The 18777-nt window shown below is 39.8% G+C and overlaps 1 protein-coding gene across 11 annotated transcripts in view; it reads right to left on the reverse strand.

Annotated features, from left to right (window-relative positions):
- Window positions 1–18777, reverse strand: part of EFCAB6 (EF-hand calcium binding domain 6) — a 296553-nt gene that overhangs the window by 143913 nt on the left and 133863 nt on the right. For all 11 annotated transcript variants that reach the window (XM_058431306.1, XM_058431310.1, XM_032138757.2 and 8 more), the window contains 5 exons: window positions 15536–15646; window positions 11816–11924; window positions 6097–6264; window positions 2647–2706; window positions 2374–2534 (listed from right to left, as the gene is read on the reverse strand). In XM_058431306.1, the coding sequence (XP_058287289.1) occupies window positions 2374–2534; window positions 2647–2706; window positions 6097–6264; window positions 11816–11924; window positions 15536–15646 (609 nt within the window). The remainder of the gene's footprint in view (window positions 1–2373; window positions 2535–2646; window positions 2707–6096; window positions 6265–11815; window positions 11925–15535; window positions 15647–18777) is intronic.

Consider the following 18777-nt stretch of genomic DNA (forward strand, 5'->3'; position numbering starts at 1 on the left):
GTGGTGAAAATATTTGATATATTGATTGATATCTTGTGATGGTTTTATGGATATTGACACATGATGAATTTCATCATATTGTATCATTTAAATGTGTGCAGCTTATTGTATCTAAAGTATACTGAATTGCAGATATAGTAAATATAAAAAAAGAATTATAAAAAATTATATGACTGAAGACAGGGGCTCACAAAGTGTGGTCCGAGGACACTTCCAGAGCATCAGCAAGGCCAGAACTAGTTTTCTATTAACACTGAGGTGTGATCTGCCTTCTTCACTCGATTCTTCTATGCACGTAGAGTCGAGTCCATCAGAGGCAACATGTGTGATCATGTCCTCACTCTGACCACAAATAAAATTTATTCTTGTATAGATTGTGTTTTCTAACATTTTTAAGGTTGTAGGCTTAGGGTGTAAATGGGGAACTAGGGTTAGGTTTTCAGTGATTAACTCAGTTTCTTTATAGCCTTTCTACCCGGCTCTCTACTAGAGACCTTCAGTTACACTTGCTATAACTGCTGTAACCTCATTATCGTCCAACAAACCACTATTTCGAAATTCCAAAGTTTTCCCTGAGCCTATATGAAAGCACAGCAAGTATACTTGTTTCTGCAATGACACTTTAAAAATGTCTCAGTTTTAATTTCTGATACAGTACATAATGACATACTCCATATGAGAAACACCTTTGGGGTTGTCAATTCTTCAGAGTATAAAAGTGTCCCGAGACCAAAAGTGCTGAGAACCACTGACCCAGGGCACATTCCCTACCTTTGCTGTGCCTCAGTTTCCTTATCTATGAAATGCAGATAATAAAAGTACCAAGGACTGCTGTAATGATCAAGTGGGAGAATCCACATAAAGCTGTTAGCACTGGGGCTGACATGCTCTGTGTATATGTGCTTAATAAATCACAGCTGTAATAACAGCACTATGGTATCGTTATGAGGATCTGCATATAGCTGGGGGCTGAGCATGAGCTCTGAAGCCATACTTTGCTCAATCAGTGCTCACTAGTATTATAATCGCTCCCATAAATATTCATGTGCCTATGTATGAAGCACTGTGCTAACTACTGTTGCCACAACTGTGAACAAACCAGAACAACGCCTACCTCACTGAACTTTGGTCAGCCGGGAGAGACTGTTCCCTTGGAACAGAGGGAAAGACGGTCTAAAAGTCCAGGGGCAAGAGAGGGCCCAGCATTTTCAAGGAGTGGAAAGCAGGTCAACATAGCTGGAGCTGAGACCAGCAGTAGCAGTAGCAGCAGCAGCGGCAGCAGCAAACAGTGGCTGAGACCTCACCATATGCTTGGCCCTGAGGTAGGACGGCTTTGTGTATAAGATCTCATTTGATCCTTATCACAACTCTAGTAAGAAATATCTGGATGAAGAAATAGAGGCTCGGAGAGGTTAAGTCACTTGCCCAGGTTTGGAGCTGATTCAACCCAGGCAGCCTGGCTGCACAGTCTCAGCTCCTGAGAGGTGAGAGGCTCATGGAGGGCCTGGGAACCATCTGCATGGTTCCTAATGGCAGTGGGACTGCAAAGTGGTTTTTTTGTTTGTTTGGTTGGATGGCTTTTGTTTTTGTTCTTTTGTTTTTTGTTTTTTGTTTTGAGACGGAGTTTTGCTCTAGTTGCCCAGGCTGGAGTGCGATGGGGTGATCTCAGCTCACAGCAACCTCCGCCTCCCAGGTTCAAGCGATTCTCCTGCCTCAGCCTCCCAAGTAGCTGGGATTACAGGCAGGTGCCACCATGCCAGGCTTAATTTTGTATTTTTAGTAGAGATGGGGTTTCTCCATGAGTTGATTGTGTATGATTATATTGCTCAGTTATCAATATTTGAAAATTGTGGTTTTAAAACTACATGAAGCTCTTGCTCTATCAGAATGCAACATATTAAACTGCTGCAACTCACATACACAAAATGTCTCAGTTCCGCAAGAGTTGAGATGAAATCTTTGCTCCTTGAACAATACTTTACAAGATATTACTAAAAAACAAAGGAAAGATATTTGCTTACAAGAAAAGAAGGAAAAAGAGAGCTCAGGAATCAGAGACCCAGGAGGGAACTCAGGCCTCACAACTCACCAGCTGTGTGAGTTGGAGAGAGTATTTAACTTATCCAGACCTCAGTTTCTTTGTCCATAGAAAGGAATAATGTTAGCTACCTTAAGTGGCTGTGATAAGGACTATATCATATAATGCATGTCAAACTCTTAAGCAATGTCCAGTGCTAATCAAGGATTCAGTAAATAGCAGTTATTATCAATACTACCTATTAATATTTCAAAAATGCACAGAAAAGGTTTAGAATTATGGAACAGGCCTGATTAAAAACAAGACATGAATTAATTTTGTTACAAAAAACTTACTTTATAAAATGTGCATTCGTTAAAAATGGGCAGAAGACGTGCATGATTTTCTTGAAATTATTTCGGCCAATGAGCCCTGTGTCTCCAAGGTCATATGAGCGTAGCATGTTATAAAAAGCTTGTAGGTTCCTAGTAATTGTATCATGAACAATTTCTTCCACCTAACAGTAAAAAACAAACATATTTCCTAAGCTGTACATCTGTAACCTCTTGTAACAGTAACCTCAAACCATATAGGAAGGCATCCACACAAAGAAGGCAAATGTTACTTACTGAATCCCAGGCCAGGAGGAAAGGTGTCTTAGCATCTGTACAGGGAGATGTCTTTCTCATCTAATTGGGAAAGAGAAAGTATATAAATAAATACCACTCATGAAAGTCATTAGGAGCTTTGGAGGCAGGTGGACCTGGACTGGAATCCTAGCTCTGTCCCTAATTAGCCATTAGCTTTGAGACCTTGAACAACGGAGCTTGCCCTCTAATACCCATCTGAAAGTAAGGATTATAACACTTAACTTGAAATACTATGCAGCCATAAAAAGAATGAGATCATGTCTTTTGCAGGGACATAGACAGAGCTGGAGGCCATTATCCTTAACAAGCTAACACAGGAACAGAAAACCAAATACCATATGCTTTCGCTTATAAGTGGGAGCTAAATGATGAGAACTCATGGACACATAGAGGAGAACAATGCACACTGGGGCCTATCGGAGAACAAGATAATTTTCACCCTCAGGAGAATGAGGATGGAGGTTGGGAGGAGAGAGAGGATCAGGAAAAATATAATAACTAATGGGTACTAGGCTTAATACCTGGGTGATGAAATAATCTGTATAATAAACCCCCATGACACAAGTTTACCTGTGTAACAAACCCGCACTTGTACCCCTGAACTTAAAATAAAAGTTAAAAAAATGGCATTTATCATATAATATATACTATATCTGGATATATATAGACATTTGTACACTGTTTTATTGCTTACTTAATAAATCCTATATTATATTATATTAAATCCTATATTATATATTATATTATATCATATATTATAGTATACTAATATACTATATTATATAATCATTATGCTATATAATTATATTATAGCATAATATATTATGTACACATAATATATAATAACATAGCTATATATACATAGTTATATGATATATATAACTATTATATATTATATTATAATATATCATTATATATTATATTATATTATATATATATAACTATTATATATTATATTATAATTATCATTATATATTATATTATATTATAAATAATAATGTATATATAGCTATGTTATTATATATTATGTGTACATAATATATTATGCTATAATATAATTATATAGCATAATAATTATATAATATAGTATATTAGTATACTATAATATATGATATAATATAATATAGGATTTATAATATATAATATAATATAGGATATATATAATATAGGATTATAATATAATATAATGTAGTATGGTATAATATAATATAGTATATAATATAATATAATATAACTGGATATACAATATGTCTGGATATATATATATCCAGCAACATAAAAATGTCCACACGTTTTGGGCTAGTATTTCTATTGCTAAAATCTATTCTAAGGAAATATTTAGATATGAATGGAGATCTGTGCACAGAGATGTCCAGCACAATGAAAGTAAGTAGAGAAACAGCCCAACTGCCCCAGTGACAAGGACGTGCACAGAACACTCTTAGATACCACTGAAAATCTTATTTATGATGAGTTTTTAATGATGTGGGGTGAGGGGGAAAGGCTCATCATATAACATGAAGCTGAAAAAATGGAATATACAAAGTCATACAAAAAATGAGTTCAGGCTGGGCGCGGTGGCTCATGCCTGTAATCCCAGCACCTTGGGAGGCCGAGGCTGGTGGATCACAAGGTCAAGAGATCGAGACCATCCTGGCTAACATGGTGAAACCCCGTCTCTACTAAAAATACAAAAAATTAGCCGAGCGTGGTGGCGGTCGCCTGTAGTCCCAGCTACTCGGGAGACTGAGGCAGGAGAATGGCGTGAACCCCGGAGGCGGAGCTTGCAGTGAGCCAAGATCGTGCCACTGCACACCAGCCTGGGCAACACAGCGAGACTACGTCTCAAAAAAAAAAAAAAGAAAAAAAAAAGAATGAGTTCAACCGTGTAAACAAAAAAATATGCCTACCCACACACAAAGAGTGGAAGAAAATTTATCAAATTAACTGTGTAACTATCGCTGAATGTTGGGATTTGGGATTTTTATCATTATTTTCACCTTTGTAGTTTGGCACATTTTCTAATCTACAATGAATTTCTGTTACTTGTGTAATCACAAAACATTTGAATAAGTTACGTATTATGGCCTATTAAAATTACCTCCAAAATGTTGGTAGAAAATGTCTACACGTACTAAGAGGAGGTAATTTAAATATGACACTTCCACTCCAATAAACTGTCCCATTTTAAACCAAGAAGTATGCCATAAACTCTTCCCAAGACCATGACGCAAAACCACGACAGATGGAAAGGATTTATTGATGATGAATAAATTGCATTTTGCACAGAAACCATCAGAATAGAATGCAGCTGGCTTCAGCTAAACCATTTTAAAGCTTTCCCCAAAGCAAGACACCCCATTCAGATCCATTCAGTAGAAACTTCACCTTTAGAGAAATAGTGCATCTCGTGATATTACTAGTTTGATTTTGATTCATAGGGATGCCAACGTCATAAATCTAAAATTAAAAGCTAATTCGTATCTGTTAAAAGAAGCTTTTTAAAAAACATTTCAATAAGAATCTGTTAAAGCCTATTGCATGCACTACCTGAAATTGATAAAGTTCTTAAAATTTTTAAAATGCTAATAGCTATTAAAGTTATAGAAGCATTTCTAATAATAAAACTGTCAACTTTTCAGTCAAAAGAAGCAAATGCTAAAGGCAAATGCTAGTCACTAGAGGCAATAAGCAGTTATTTTTTTAAAGTTGAACTAACATAGGGTACGAAACTCTAAAAATATGAATGAGGACCAGAGTAGTCACTCACAAGCACTCCTTTCAAAGACATGGCTGTGGCCAGGCACGGTGGCTCATGCCTGTAATCCCAGCACTTTGGGAGGCCGAGGCAAGTGGATCACAAGGTTAGGAGATCAAGACCAGCCTGGCCAACATGGTGAAACCCTGTCTCTACTAAAAACACAAAAATTACCCGGGCATGGCAGCATGTGCCTGTAGCCCCAGCTACTTGGGAGGCTGAGGCAGGAGAATTGCTTGAACCTGGGAGGCGGAGGCTGCAGTGAGCCGAGATCATGCCACAGCACTCCAGCCTGGGCAACAGAGAGAGACTCGACAGAGAGAGACTCTATCTCAACAAAAAAACAAGAACAACAAAATTAAATAAATAAATAAGACATGGCTGCAAGAGGAGTGCTGTTGAGGTGGCGCCAGTTACATCCTGTATATAAAGGGCTCTCGTTCAGGGATGGGTTTTCAGAAATGTCAATTACCATCCTTTTTTAAGATTCAGAAACTCAAAGTTAAAAGCAAACAACGCTTAAACACTTCACCCTTACTTAAAATGATTGAGTTGAAAACTGTGAAGTCGTTAATTTATTTAAACCATATTTCACCTGCATCTCTTATTAGGAATACTGAAATTTCCCAACATAAAGAGAAAACCAAACAGGAAGTTGTTACAAAACTCACCCTAGAGTTCTCTTCAATCAGATCAATAAACATGCTGGTGTTGACCACTCCAGTGTCCCCAGGGTCAAGCGTTTGCATTAGTTCTTTGAATTCCGAATCGCTTAGTTTTACAGCCACACAATTTAGAATATATCGAAATTCTTCTCTTGTTATTGGTCCATTGGGTTTCTGAGCATCAGAGTGTATTAAGGGAATTTTTGAAAAAAGAAAAAAGGAAGAAAAATATTATGTATGTTTAGCATCATTTAATAAACAGCGAGCTTTGGCCAAATAGAATTATGACTGGAAATGCAAATACATCGACTGATGATCCTTATATAACATGAGCATTCTGTGTGTGTGTGTGTGTGTGTGTGTGTGTGTAGGGGGAATGCTAGAACTTTCCAGGTGCAGTTCCTACAATGTTCTGTATCAGGACATGGCTTTGGGTGAGCATGAAGGCCCATTTCTCAAACTCAGGCTGACTCCTTTCCCCAGGGGCTTGAATGGCTTGAACAGCTCCTCACTTCCCTACCCCACCTGAGAGCTGGGGGTTCAACCGCATGGGGCACAAAACTTCCCAGCAGTTCAATTACAGTTTGCCAATTTAGTAAGAATAAATTATGCTTGTTTTCTCCACCAACAGTCTCATCCATTACATAAATGGACAACTACTTTGCTAGAAAAATTTCAGCCATGCTGCATAAAGAAAACATATTATGAGCAAAATACCGTGAGAAAAAATTTCTTCCCCCAGAATAAAAATTTATCAATAAGTAGACTGAATACCAAAATTGAGAAATACTGTTTATTGGAAAGACAGGGTAAATAAAGAACCCTCACCTCATACGGAGACATAGTGAATATTAACATGACGAAAGGATTTATTAAGTAAGTGATAAAGCAGTGTGCAAATGTCAACTATTATTTGGGGATCCAAAATCTGAAAAGAATATAAGGCTCTCTTGAGGGGTAAATTAAGTACTTTAGGGGATATATGCATGCTTTCCTTTTCTTTTGAGAGTCATAATCAATTCTTAAATGCCTAAATAGAAATCACTGACAGCTAAATTTTAAGTTACTTTAATACATTTAAAGCATTGTGTAACCATCTCAACTAATTCTAGAATATTTTCAGCAGCCCCAAAAGAAATCTCGTGCACATTTGCAGTCTCTCCCCATTTCTAGCCCCAGCCTAAGGCAATGACTCCATTTTCTGTCTCTAGATATTTGCCTTTTTCTGGATATTTCATGTAAATAGAATCATAAATACATGGTTTCCTGCATCTGGCTTCTTTCTCCTAACATAGTGTTTTTGAGGCTCATCCATGTTGTAGCATGTATCAGTATTTTGCTCCTTTTTATTCCCAATTGGGCATTACATTGCCAGATTTTGTTTATTTTGTTACAAGTTGATGGACATTTGGATTGTTTCCAGTTTGGAAATTGTGAATAATATTGTTATGAACATTTGCTCACAAGTCTTTGTGTGGACATGTTTTTATTCTCTTGGGCAGATACTTAGGAATGGAATTGCTGGGTTCTAAAAGTCACATTTAATTTTTATGGAAACGGCTGTGCTGTTTTCCCAGTGGCTGTGCCATTTTGCATTTTCACTAGCAGTATATGAGAGTTCCAGTATCTCCACATATCCTTGTCAACACTTATTATTGTCTGTCTTTTTGATTATAGCCATCCTAGAGGGTGAGAAGTGGTATCTCGCGGCTTTCAGTTTCTCTAGTGACCAATACTGTCAAGTATCTTTTCATGGGTTCACAAAAGATTTTATTGGCTGTTCATAGATCTTCTTGGGTAAAATGTCTATTAATATATTTTACCCATTTAAAAAATCAGATTGTCTTCTTATTGAGTTCTAAAAGTACTTGTATATTCTAGATACAAGTCCTTTACCAGATATATGATTTGCATATATCTTATCCCAGTCTGTGGCTTGTCTTTTCACTTTCTTAAAGGTATCTTTTGAAGCACAAAATTTAATTTTGATAAAGTCCAATGTGTCGATTTGTTTCTTTTATGGGTTATACTTTGGTGTCATTAAGAAATGTTTGCCTAACACAAGGGCACAAAGATTCATATATGTTTTTCTTCTAAGAGTTTTATGAGTTTAGCTTTTAAATTTACATCTATTTGTGTATGGTGTAAGGTAAGGGACTGAATTCATCTTTTTGCATATGGATATCCAATTGTCTTCTTAACATTTTAACAGATATTTTCCTTTTTCCCACTGAACTTGTCAAAAATAAATGGACCATAAATGTAAGGGTTTATTTTTGAACTCTCAACTCTGTTCCATTGATCTATATGTAGGTCTTCAAGCCAGTATCACACAGTCTTTACTACTATAGTTGTGCACTAAGATTCAAATTCTGGAAATGTAAGTATTCTAACTTTGTTCTTCTTTTCCAAGATTATTTTGGCTGTTCTTCCACCTTTGTATTTCCATATGAATTTTCAGATAGCTTTTCAAAAGAAAAAAAAAAGGCCAGCTGGGATGTTGATAGGGTTTGCACTGAATCTATAAAGCAATTTGGAGAGAACTGTCATCTTAATAATATTGTCTCCAATCTATAAATATGGAATGTATTTTCATTTATTTACATATTCTTTACTTTCCTTTAACAATGTTTTGTAATTTTCAGTGTACAAATCTGGCACTTCTTTTGATAAATTTATTCCTGGGTATTTTATTCTTTTTGATGCTATTGTGAATGGAATTGCTTTCAGAAGTTCCTTTTCAGATTGTCACAGCTAGTTTATAGAGATATAACTGATTTTTGTATGTTAATCTTATATTTCTGCAACCTTATAAATTCATTTATTAGTTCTAGCAGTATATGTGTATGCACACATGCACAAATTCCTTAGAATTTTCTACACACAAGATTGTATCGTCTGTGTACAAAGACAGTTTTACTTCTTCCTTTTCAATCTTGATGCCTTTTCTTTTTCTTTCTTGATTGGACTGTCCAGAACTCTAGCACAGTGTTGACTAGAAGCAGCGAGAGCTGACATTCTTGTGCTGTTCCTGATCTTAGGAGGAAGGCGTTCAGTCTTTTACCATTAACTGTGCTGCTGGCTATGGGTTTGTTGTAAATTCCCTTTATCAGGTGAAGGTATTTCTCTTCTGTTCTAATTTGTGGAAAGTTATTATCATAAACAGGTGTTGGATTTTTCAAATACTGTTTTTGCATCTATTGAGATAATCATGTAGTTCCGTTCCTCACTCTACTTATGTTGTATATGATATTAATTGATTTTGGGGGAAGTTAAACCAACTTTGCAATCCTGGGATGAATCCCATGTGGTCACAGCACTTAAGCCTTGTTATGTGTTGCTGGATTCAGTTTGCTAATATTTTGTTGAGAATTTTTGCAACTATAGTCACAAAGGATATTGGTCTGTTGGTTCTTTTCTTGTGATGCCTTTGCTTGGTTTTGGTATCAGGGTAATACTGGCCTCAGAGAATGAGTCTGGAAGTGTTCCTTCCTCCTGTATTTTCTGAAAGTGTGTGAAGGAATGGCATGATTTTTGTAAGCAATCATTGTAGTCTTCAATGTGGAGAATTTGCATGTTTTTGTAAGACATATTTCTATGTATTTGATTTTTTTAAATGTTATTAGAAATAATATTTTAAAACTTCATCTTTTTCTAATACTTTATTGCAGTTTATAGAAATATTGTTGGTCTTTGTGTATTGACCTTGTATCCAATGACCTTCTAAATCCTATTATTAATTCTAATGTTTTCTGGGAAGATTCTATTGGACTTTCTATTAACTAAATCATGTCAGCTACAGATAACAACATCAAGACTAGGTAAAAAGGCAGGATGCAAATTACTTCTGGATGACTGATAGGAAGCAAGCCACACCTGATTTAAATGTAAGTGATCACAGCAGTTGGGTCCACTTGCAGAGTTGGTGGCAGCATTTGGAGGCAGCACATATAGAAAATGGGATGCATGCCTGGGCGTGGATCTAAAGCAGTCTTTTAAACATTCTGCATCCCTCTCTATAGCAGGAGAGAGATTTGTTTCCCATGACTGCCCTGAGCAGCCAGGCAAAACGCCCAGCCCTGCCCACTCCTGGCTCCCACCCTTGTTCTCCTTCTTACCTAGTCCCCTCCATGGTGGGGTGCATGGTGGGGGGATGGGAAGGGAGGGGAATCTTACTCTGAAACCACGCACTATGTAACTGTAAGGCATTTGATTGTTAATGCCATGATGTGATACCCCAGAGTGTGAGCTTATCGGCAAGGACTTAGCATTAATCATCTGTGTGCTTAGCCTAAGTGCCCAGCACAGGGGCCCAGCATGGACTACGTACTCAATTCTTAACCTACACTGTCTGTTTATTGATCTCAAGTTGAATAGCACAACAATGACTTTTAAACAGTCTAATAGTTGGAGTGATTAGCATTATTGTATAGTCCTCCATTAAAGGAAATGAAGGTTTCCCTATTTTTAATTAAACTACTTCTTCACTATACTATTAGAACCTGAGTTGGGGGGTAACACACAAAGGCCTCGTTTATCTTTTCCCACACGGCTCAGCCAGCAGGGTCCCGGGCAGCCCTGCCAGTGCTGGAGTGTGGCTGCTCTCGAGCCTGCTGGCCTCCAACACCACTATCTGGGTAGCCTCAGGCGGGTTACTTAGCACAAAGGCCTCCTTTCCTCATCCGTCAGATGGAGATAATAATCATGTTTGCCTCGCCGAGGTGTGAAGAGGATTTAGTGAGTGTATATATGGCCGGATCATTTAAGATGGTGCCTGGCACATAGTAAGCACTCAACATTATTGTTCATTCAGAGAGACCAAGTCTTACAGGCCTAAAGATTCAAAGAACCCCACGTTCCTGAATCCACATTGTGCTTGGAAATCCCATGCAATAGCGTTCTAGTGCGGCGGAGGCAGGCGCTGGGGTCTCCACAGACAGCAAACCGCAAACCTAGAGGCCACCCCCAGGCAGTGTTGGCTTCTCCCTGGGGCACCACCCTCCACTCCCAGACACTCCCTCCACGGCAGGTTCTAGGAGGCTGATGCTGAGCTAAGGGACGCCTTTGGCCTCTGAAATCATTTGTACACAGTCCTGTGTGAGTCTCAGAAACAGTAATTCACCCTGCTCCTCACTGTTTACTAGAGCTTCAAGTACCGAATGTGCTTAGTAAATGTCGTTGTGTATCAAAAGGATCCAAGTGCTGCTTTCTAAAACGATATTAAAGTGAGACAGGAGCTAATGGTGAATGTGAGAAAAAGCAGGTTGCAAATTCACGAATTAGCCTCTCTTTATAGTACAATTAAAAAATTAAGTAGGCTATTTTGGCACTAAGAAAATGCTCCTGTTTTGGGCAATAAGTTGGTTATGAACTGATCAACTCTAGGTTAGGGTGGGGAAGGTTGTTTGTTAATTAAACAGTGAATGATGATGAGTCACTACAACCATTACGATCTTGCCACACATTGTTCCCATCACAATTGGCACTTATGTTATTGTATTGCAATTAATTTTCCGTCGTCCGTCCTCCCAACTAGACTCAACTCTTGAGGTCGGGGCTTCTATCCCTAAGTGCTCAGAATAATTCCCAGCATGTAATGGGGGCTCAAGAAGTGTTTGTTGGATGGATAAATGAATGAATATGGAGTTGTTATTGGTCTCGTTCTGAGCGTTTGCATTCTTAGAAACAATGAGTGTTTCACAAGAGAAGGCTTTCAAAATCTTACACTGTTGATTATCAGTAATGCTTTCTTCAGTGACGCAGAGCGATCTTCAGTGCATCTAAATAACTTTGTGACGATGTTTTCCTTGCGAGATTCATTTCTAGAGTTGATGCTACAAGAGGATTAGGAGAAAAGCAGGAATAAGATTATGTTCTTGAACTTTGTTCTTTTCTTAATGCAAGAAACGAGCACCCTCATCACAATACAATAGAGCTTTCTCTTTGGGTGGCTCTTTTTCCTGACAGTGTGCTGCGCTTGTGGGGCTCATCTGAACTTCAGTTACTGTGATCAGAGAGACACCACGAATGCAGGGCGAGCCTTGCTGGACCATCTCCTCTCCCCATGAGACCAACTCATCAGCCATCTTGCACACCTGTGGTTTTGATCTCAAACAAGACCAATAAAGGGACTGAGGACCAGTGCTGAGACCTCAGTGGCTGGGAAGCTGGGAGCCCTCCCTCCTGTGTGTGCAGCACATTGTAGCTGTCTCATCCACATGATAACTGAGGGCACAAATTCCCTATTTAGAACTGCAAGGACAGCAGCCTTCTCAGCCTCTCCCTTTCCGTTGACAATGACCATGATCCCCTGTGTTGTCAGAGCCCCCTTTCCCTCTATGGCCTCTTTCATCCCTGAGCTCGGGGCCCGTCAGTGTACATGTGTGCTCCTGAAGGCCATGACTACCTGCTCTGGAGACCAAAACCAAGTTCAATGTGGACTTGGCTCAGAAAGGGAGACTGTCAGAATCTCATCACAATATACCATTGGGTGCTTCTCTTTTCTGATGTTCTACTAGACCATCCTACCTTTCCCACGAAACGATGAATGACAGTCAGTTTACCTGCGGAACCATTCTCAGATTTGTTTGGGAGTTTTTGTTGCTGCATCTCTACAGCCATCTTAGCTTCTTCTGTTTGTGCAGAAACAGTAAGCCTACGCCTACCACCACTTTTCAGAAACAAATGCTGGCTTCCTGAGTCTCAGTTCCTCACATGACTTGTTAGAACTTCGTTTTTCTACAGACCGCCAGCACTGGCATGAACAGATGCCTTTTACAGCAGATTTTATCCACCGAGTACCCCTGACATAGGGGCTGGAGAGCTCTTTGCTGTGGGGACTCACTGCAGAGTGTTGAGCAGCATCCCTGGCCTCCACCCACTAGATCAGTGCAGGTTTGGATCTTAATCCTCAAAGATGCAATTCCAAATGCCATAATCCCAAATGTTGAAATCCCAAAAGATCAAAATCTCTAAATTCTAAAGCCCCTAATGCCTAAAATCGCAAAAAGCACAATCTCGAAAGGTTAAAATCCCAAAGCCAAATTCTAGGCAAGGGATTTGTGTGTTTTCAGTTGTACACAGCATAGTTGCATCATGTTAGGTGGAATTATGACCTTGCTATTGTCGTTATTTGGAAATTAAGTGTGGTTTAAGGAGATGCCTATGGGTACCAAGTTGCCAAGAGTAGATTTGTGGACTTAATTTCAGGTGTCAACTTGACTGGATGAAGGCATACCTAGAAACCTGGTAAAGCACTGTGTTGGGTGTGCCTGCGAGGGCGTTTCTGGAGATTAGTGTGTGGGTCTGAGGGGGCAGGGAGGGTGTGGGGGGAAGATGTGCCCTCAGTGCTGGTGAGCACCATCCAATCAGCTGGGAGCCCAGAGAGAACACAGCTCTCTCTCAGAGCTGGGACATTTTCTGTCGCTGCCTTGGACATCGGAAATTTGACTCCATGAAAGTGCATTATCACAACGTTGCCTTAGTGTGTGAGCATTGTGTGTGTTGTGTACAAACACTGAAACTCGCTCAGTATATGAAGAGATGTCATTTTTGTTCACTGCATTTGTAAAAGATAAATTTTCTCAAGATCTTGGCTCTTCGGGCGACCGTACAGGCAGTGGTGACCAATTGCAGACTTTGATTGATCTTGCAAAAGACTTAGGTTATCTGTCACGGTATTCTGAATGACTGCAGTTATGAAACCGGGTGCATGCAATTACCCACCATAGTGATATGCATTTATATGTTTCACTTTTTGACCTATTTCTTTAGGAATATGGTTCATCTGCTCATATCTGTCACACCTATGTGATGGTCACTAGTATATCTGAGTGTTTATGCTTGAAAAATATGTGTCATTTTTGCCTATTTTTTGTGTAAAGTGACCTCTGAAGTGTTCTATTGTGTTTTTATGTTTCTCAAATAAATCCTCTTTTACAATGTAAATAAATATCTTTAAAGCAATTTTTTTTTTTTTTTTGAGATGAAGTTTCGCTCCTGTTGCCCAGGCTGGAATGCAATGGTGAGATCTCAGCTCACTGCAAACCTCCGCATCCCAGGTTCAAGCAATTCTCCTGCCTCAGCCTCCCGAGTAGCTGGGATTACAGGCATGCGCCATCACGCCTGGCTAATTTTGTATTTTAGTAGAGACGGGGTTTCTCCATGTTGGTCAGGCTGGTCTCAAACTCCTGACCTCAGGTGATCCACCCACCTCACCCTCCCAATGTGCTGGGATTACAGGCGTGAGCCACCGTGCCGGCCTAAATAATTTTTAATTTTTTTTCAGAATTATATTTTCATGATTTTGATCTTCTGAGGTTTCAACCTTAAGGATGACGGCGTTTGTGTCTTTTGGGGTTATGATCAGCTCCCATCAGTAGCTTCCCCACCCTCAGTGTGACAACCAAAAATGTCCGTGATATTGCCAGAGCTGGGAGGAAAAATTGTCCCCATTTAAGAACCACTGTTTTAAAGTAAATAAAACTTTAAGTTTAATTCTGATAGCCTCTCTAGACAACGTGCTATTGGACAAGAAAATTATAAAGAAACAGAAGTAACTTCACATAAGGAATGAACTCAGAGGTGGCAGCTCTGGAGCAGAGAGGGAGCGCTCTGATTACCTGCAAGGCTGTTAACAGGGGCAGTTCATTAAATATTCATAAATCCCCAAGACAGGACCCCGTGGGACAGGACCCACGAAATAGGAATTAACTCCATGGTATATTTTACTTTACAGTAGAGCACAGCACTTTCAATGAACGTGCCAAGATTATAAAGCCTGTTTTTTTCTTTAAGATTCATAGAGGGCAATGAATACAGGATACGCATCAACATAAAATACTTCTCGGAGCAAAAAGCTAAATTCTAAAATTTCATATTATTAAATTTTTTAAAAAACATTTTGGGGCCCCATCACAAGATATTTGGTATTGCAAATCTGAGGTTATAATAGATATTAGAAAGAGAACAGAAATAATGATAGACAATCTCCATGACCCATGATATCTGGGCCACTCAGTGGCTGGAAAACAAATGAACATATATTGTTCCTTTCCATGTAACACCTAACAAATACACGTTTACATACAATGTTACAAGGATATGCTTAGAGCTGGGGAGCAGTGCTTGCCGTGGCGGCCTGTGTGCCTGTAGCCTTTGTGGTCCATAGCTGCCTCCATCACACTCTGAGCGGGTGATGGAGTTAAGATTGTATCATCTTATGTTTCTCATCTAGAAACTGAAATAATAATTATGCCAACCTTATAGTTTAAGGCAGTTTTCAATAAGAAAAATTTGTAAACAGTAAATCACTATATAAAAGTTGGCAATTATTCAATGGAGACTAATCGATCATTCAATAAATGCAGAAAAAGTAACAGATATTCTCTGATCTTTTACATATTATGATATGTGTAACTAAAATTTGTTCTTTTTTTTTACATACCTATTTCCTTTTGTCACGGGACCTTTATTGCTAACTTGCAACCCCTGAGGCTCATGAAATGATGTTAGAAATTGCTTCCAATTGATTTTAGTGGTGGCTTTAAGTCCAAATCTGGATTTAAAAGTAACAACAAAAAACATTACTTTAAACATTTTTTCTATAACACTGCATGGATTAGGTACTTAATGTTGAATTGAAAATGGCAGCAATGCATTTATATGAAGTTTCAAATCTAATGTAAACAAAATCATTTAGTAAAATAGTACTACAAATTGATTTTTTAAAGCAAGGAAAAATCAAACTGATATTAGATCTGCATGTCTCTATATTGTTAATGGTAGCATACACTGAAGGAAGAATCTAAGGGACTTGATTAAAATAATAATGTCCATAAAATAATTCTTTCAAATTCATCATGTGAAGAGCCTCTATGTTGTGGCAGGGAGGACAATGGCCCCCATGGGGTCCACCCTCTAATCCTGAGCCTCTGTGACTACGTTCTTGCCCCAGCAAAGAAACATGGTAGATGTGGTGAAGGGCGGATCTGGAGATGGAGCGACTCTCCTGATTTATCCAGGTGGGCCTGCTCTAATCCCACACATTCTTAAAATTGGAGCGCTTTTCCTAGCTGCAGCCATCAAAAGACGTGAGGACAGAAGGACAGAGGTGTGACGCTGGTGGCTTTGAAAGACAGAGTAAGGGGCTGTGAACCAACAAATGCAGGTGGCCTCTAGAAGCTGGAAAAAGCAAGAAATGAATTTGCCCCCAGATTCCCCAGAAGAAAAAAAGCTCTGCTGATTCCTTGGGCCCAGTGGACCCATGTTGGGCTTCTAACCTACCAAACATGAAGATAATACATGTATTGTTATAAGCCACTAGGCTTGTGTACTTTGTTATGGCAGCAATAGAAAGTTAGTATAGATTTAAAGTCTTAGCAAGAATAATTGGAAAATTGTTCAAAAACACATTTCCAAAGTGAATATGGTCCCATGACTCAGAATCCAATAATTTCAGAGTTATAAGATGCCTGCGGGAACAACCTGATGTGAGCATGGGTTTCAGAAAGACCAGAGTACCTGCTCCTGCACTTCCTACTGATGTGACCTCAGACTCGCCGCTCACTATGCTGATTCTATATTCCTCTCATCTGTAACATGAGAATGATACCACCTACTGGGAGGGTTGTGATACGGATTAGAGCTAATAGGTCAAAAAGCCTCGGTTGCAGGCTGGAAAACCAGCAAGCGTTCCATCACATACACTGACCTGTGTCACATACACCTTCTGTGACTTACACACTAAACCATACCTATCCTTCCCTAACAGGATGGCAAAAAGTAGTTTGGGCTGAGTTCCTTAGATAATTGATATGAGATCTCAAAGTGGGCATGAAACAGACTGCCCAGTTTTGATTGCTAAAAATTAATGGCTGAGAGCAAACTGGTTAGACAAAGAAATTCTTTATCTACATCTAGGGTATTAAAAAATCCAGATAATAGAGGATAAAAGAGTGAATTTTGGGAGAAAATCTTTTGGTATGCTTGAGTCCCAACCCCAGCACAAAAGAGAGAGTGAAGGATGCCTACTCTTCACCTGAAGACTTGTTCCACTCAGGGAGCTTGATTCCTGTCCCCTGCCATTGGGGGTGGGATGTATCAGTGCCTGACTCCCAGATAGAAACCTTGCAGGTGAGAGATGAGCTGGCTAGCCATTGAGAACAAAAAATTTTGCGGGGGGGCGCGGGGCGGGGGAGTTGGTTGGATGGCTTGCTCTATCAGAGTCATCAGGAAAATAACTGCTGAGAGTTTCATGGGGATCAGACGTGGGCCACGTGAGGGAGAGTGGGCCACGTGAGGGAGAGCACGTGCATGCACACACACACAGCAGCATCTTTGTCCTTGCCCAAGAAAGCCACCTGGAGAAATGAACAGGCCTTAATAGAGAAGGCTTGCTTTCTCTCTTCCCAGATTCCCAGCGGCTGAGAAGGAAATAGGCAATCAGCACGGCTAGAGATGCATCTGCCTTCATCAAACGTGAAATCCAAAACCCATCAACAGCGCTCATGAAAGCAAACACCTTTGAACACTTGATCGGCCCCAAGAACGCAGCTTCAAGCTCACGGCAGTGCCAGTCAAATGAGAACTTTCAGCCTCCCCTTTTGTTCCTCTCCTTCCTCTGCGCATTTCAATTCCTAGAGAAGGCTGAAACTTAGTTTACAAAATGAGGAAAAAAGAGAAGTGCAAAGTGGGAAAGGGAGAAGCTGCCATCATGCCGCCTCTACTCGTGCCTGTAACAGGCCCTAACAGGGAGGAAATGCAATTCACGTTTCAATCAAGCTTACATCTTTGATGGCTGTGTGAGACTGGCAGTTGCATGACTAAATTAAGCCTCTTTCTATGATCCAAGACAAACCTGGAAAAGCAAGATCTGCTCACGTTTTTATCTAGGGGCAAAAGAACTAATCCAATTGAGTAAATTTAAAGGGGCAGTGGGAAACAAAATTAAGTAGCTGTAAGATGACAGTCCATGAGTCTGCCCAGTTCAACTTAGGTTACATATCCACCCAGCCAGATATCCATCCATTCATACATCCACATATATACCAAGCTTCACTTAAATTATTGCAATAATCTCCTAATGGGTCTTCTTGTACCTACTCTTGCATTCCTCCAATATATTTCCATACCTCTACCAGCCTGATCTTTTAAAAATACAAATCCGGGCTGGACGCGGTGGCTCATGCCTGTAATCCCAGCACTTTGGGAGGTGGAGGCGGGCAGATCACGAGCTCAGGAGATCGAGACCATCCTGGCTAACAGGGTGAAACCCTGTCTCTACTAAAAATAAAAAATAAAATAAAAAAAAATTAGCCGGGCATGGTGGCGGGTGCCTGTAATCCCAGCTATTTAGGAGGCTGAGGCAGGAGAATGGCTTGAACCCAGGAGGCAGAGCTTGCAGTGAGCCGAGATCGTGCCACCGCACTCCAGCCTGGGCAACAGAGCAAGACTCCGTTTCAGAAAAAAAAAAAAAATGCAAATCCGACCAGATTACTCTCTTGCTTAAAATCTTTCCATGACTCCCCACTGCTCTTGGGATAAAAACGACACTCCTTCTGAAACGTACAAGCCTGCAGTGGTGTGGCCCTGCTCACCTCCCTAGCCTTGCCCCATGGCATGCTCCCCAGGCTCTCTTAGCTCCAGCCACATTGGTCTCTCCGTTCTTCCAAAGAGCTATACTCTTCC

The sequence above is a fragment of the Hylobates moloch genome, unplaced genomic scaffold (genome assembly GCF_009828535.3).
Source record: "Hylobates moloch isolate HMO894 unplaced genomic scaffold, HMol_V3 SCAFFOLD_19, whole genome shotgun sequence".
NCBI lineage: Eukaryota > Metazoa > Chordata > Mammalia > Primates > Hylobatidae > Hylobates > Hylobates moloch.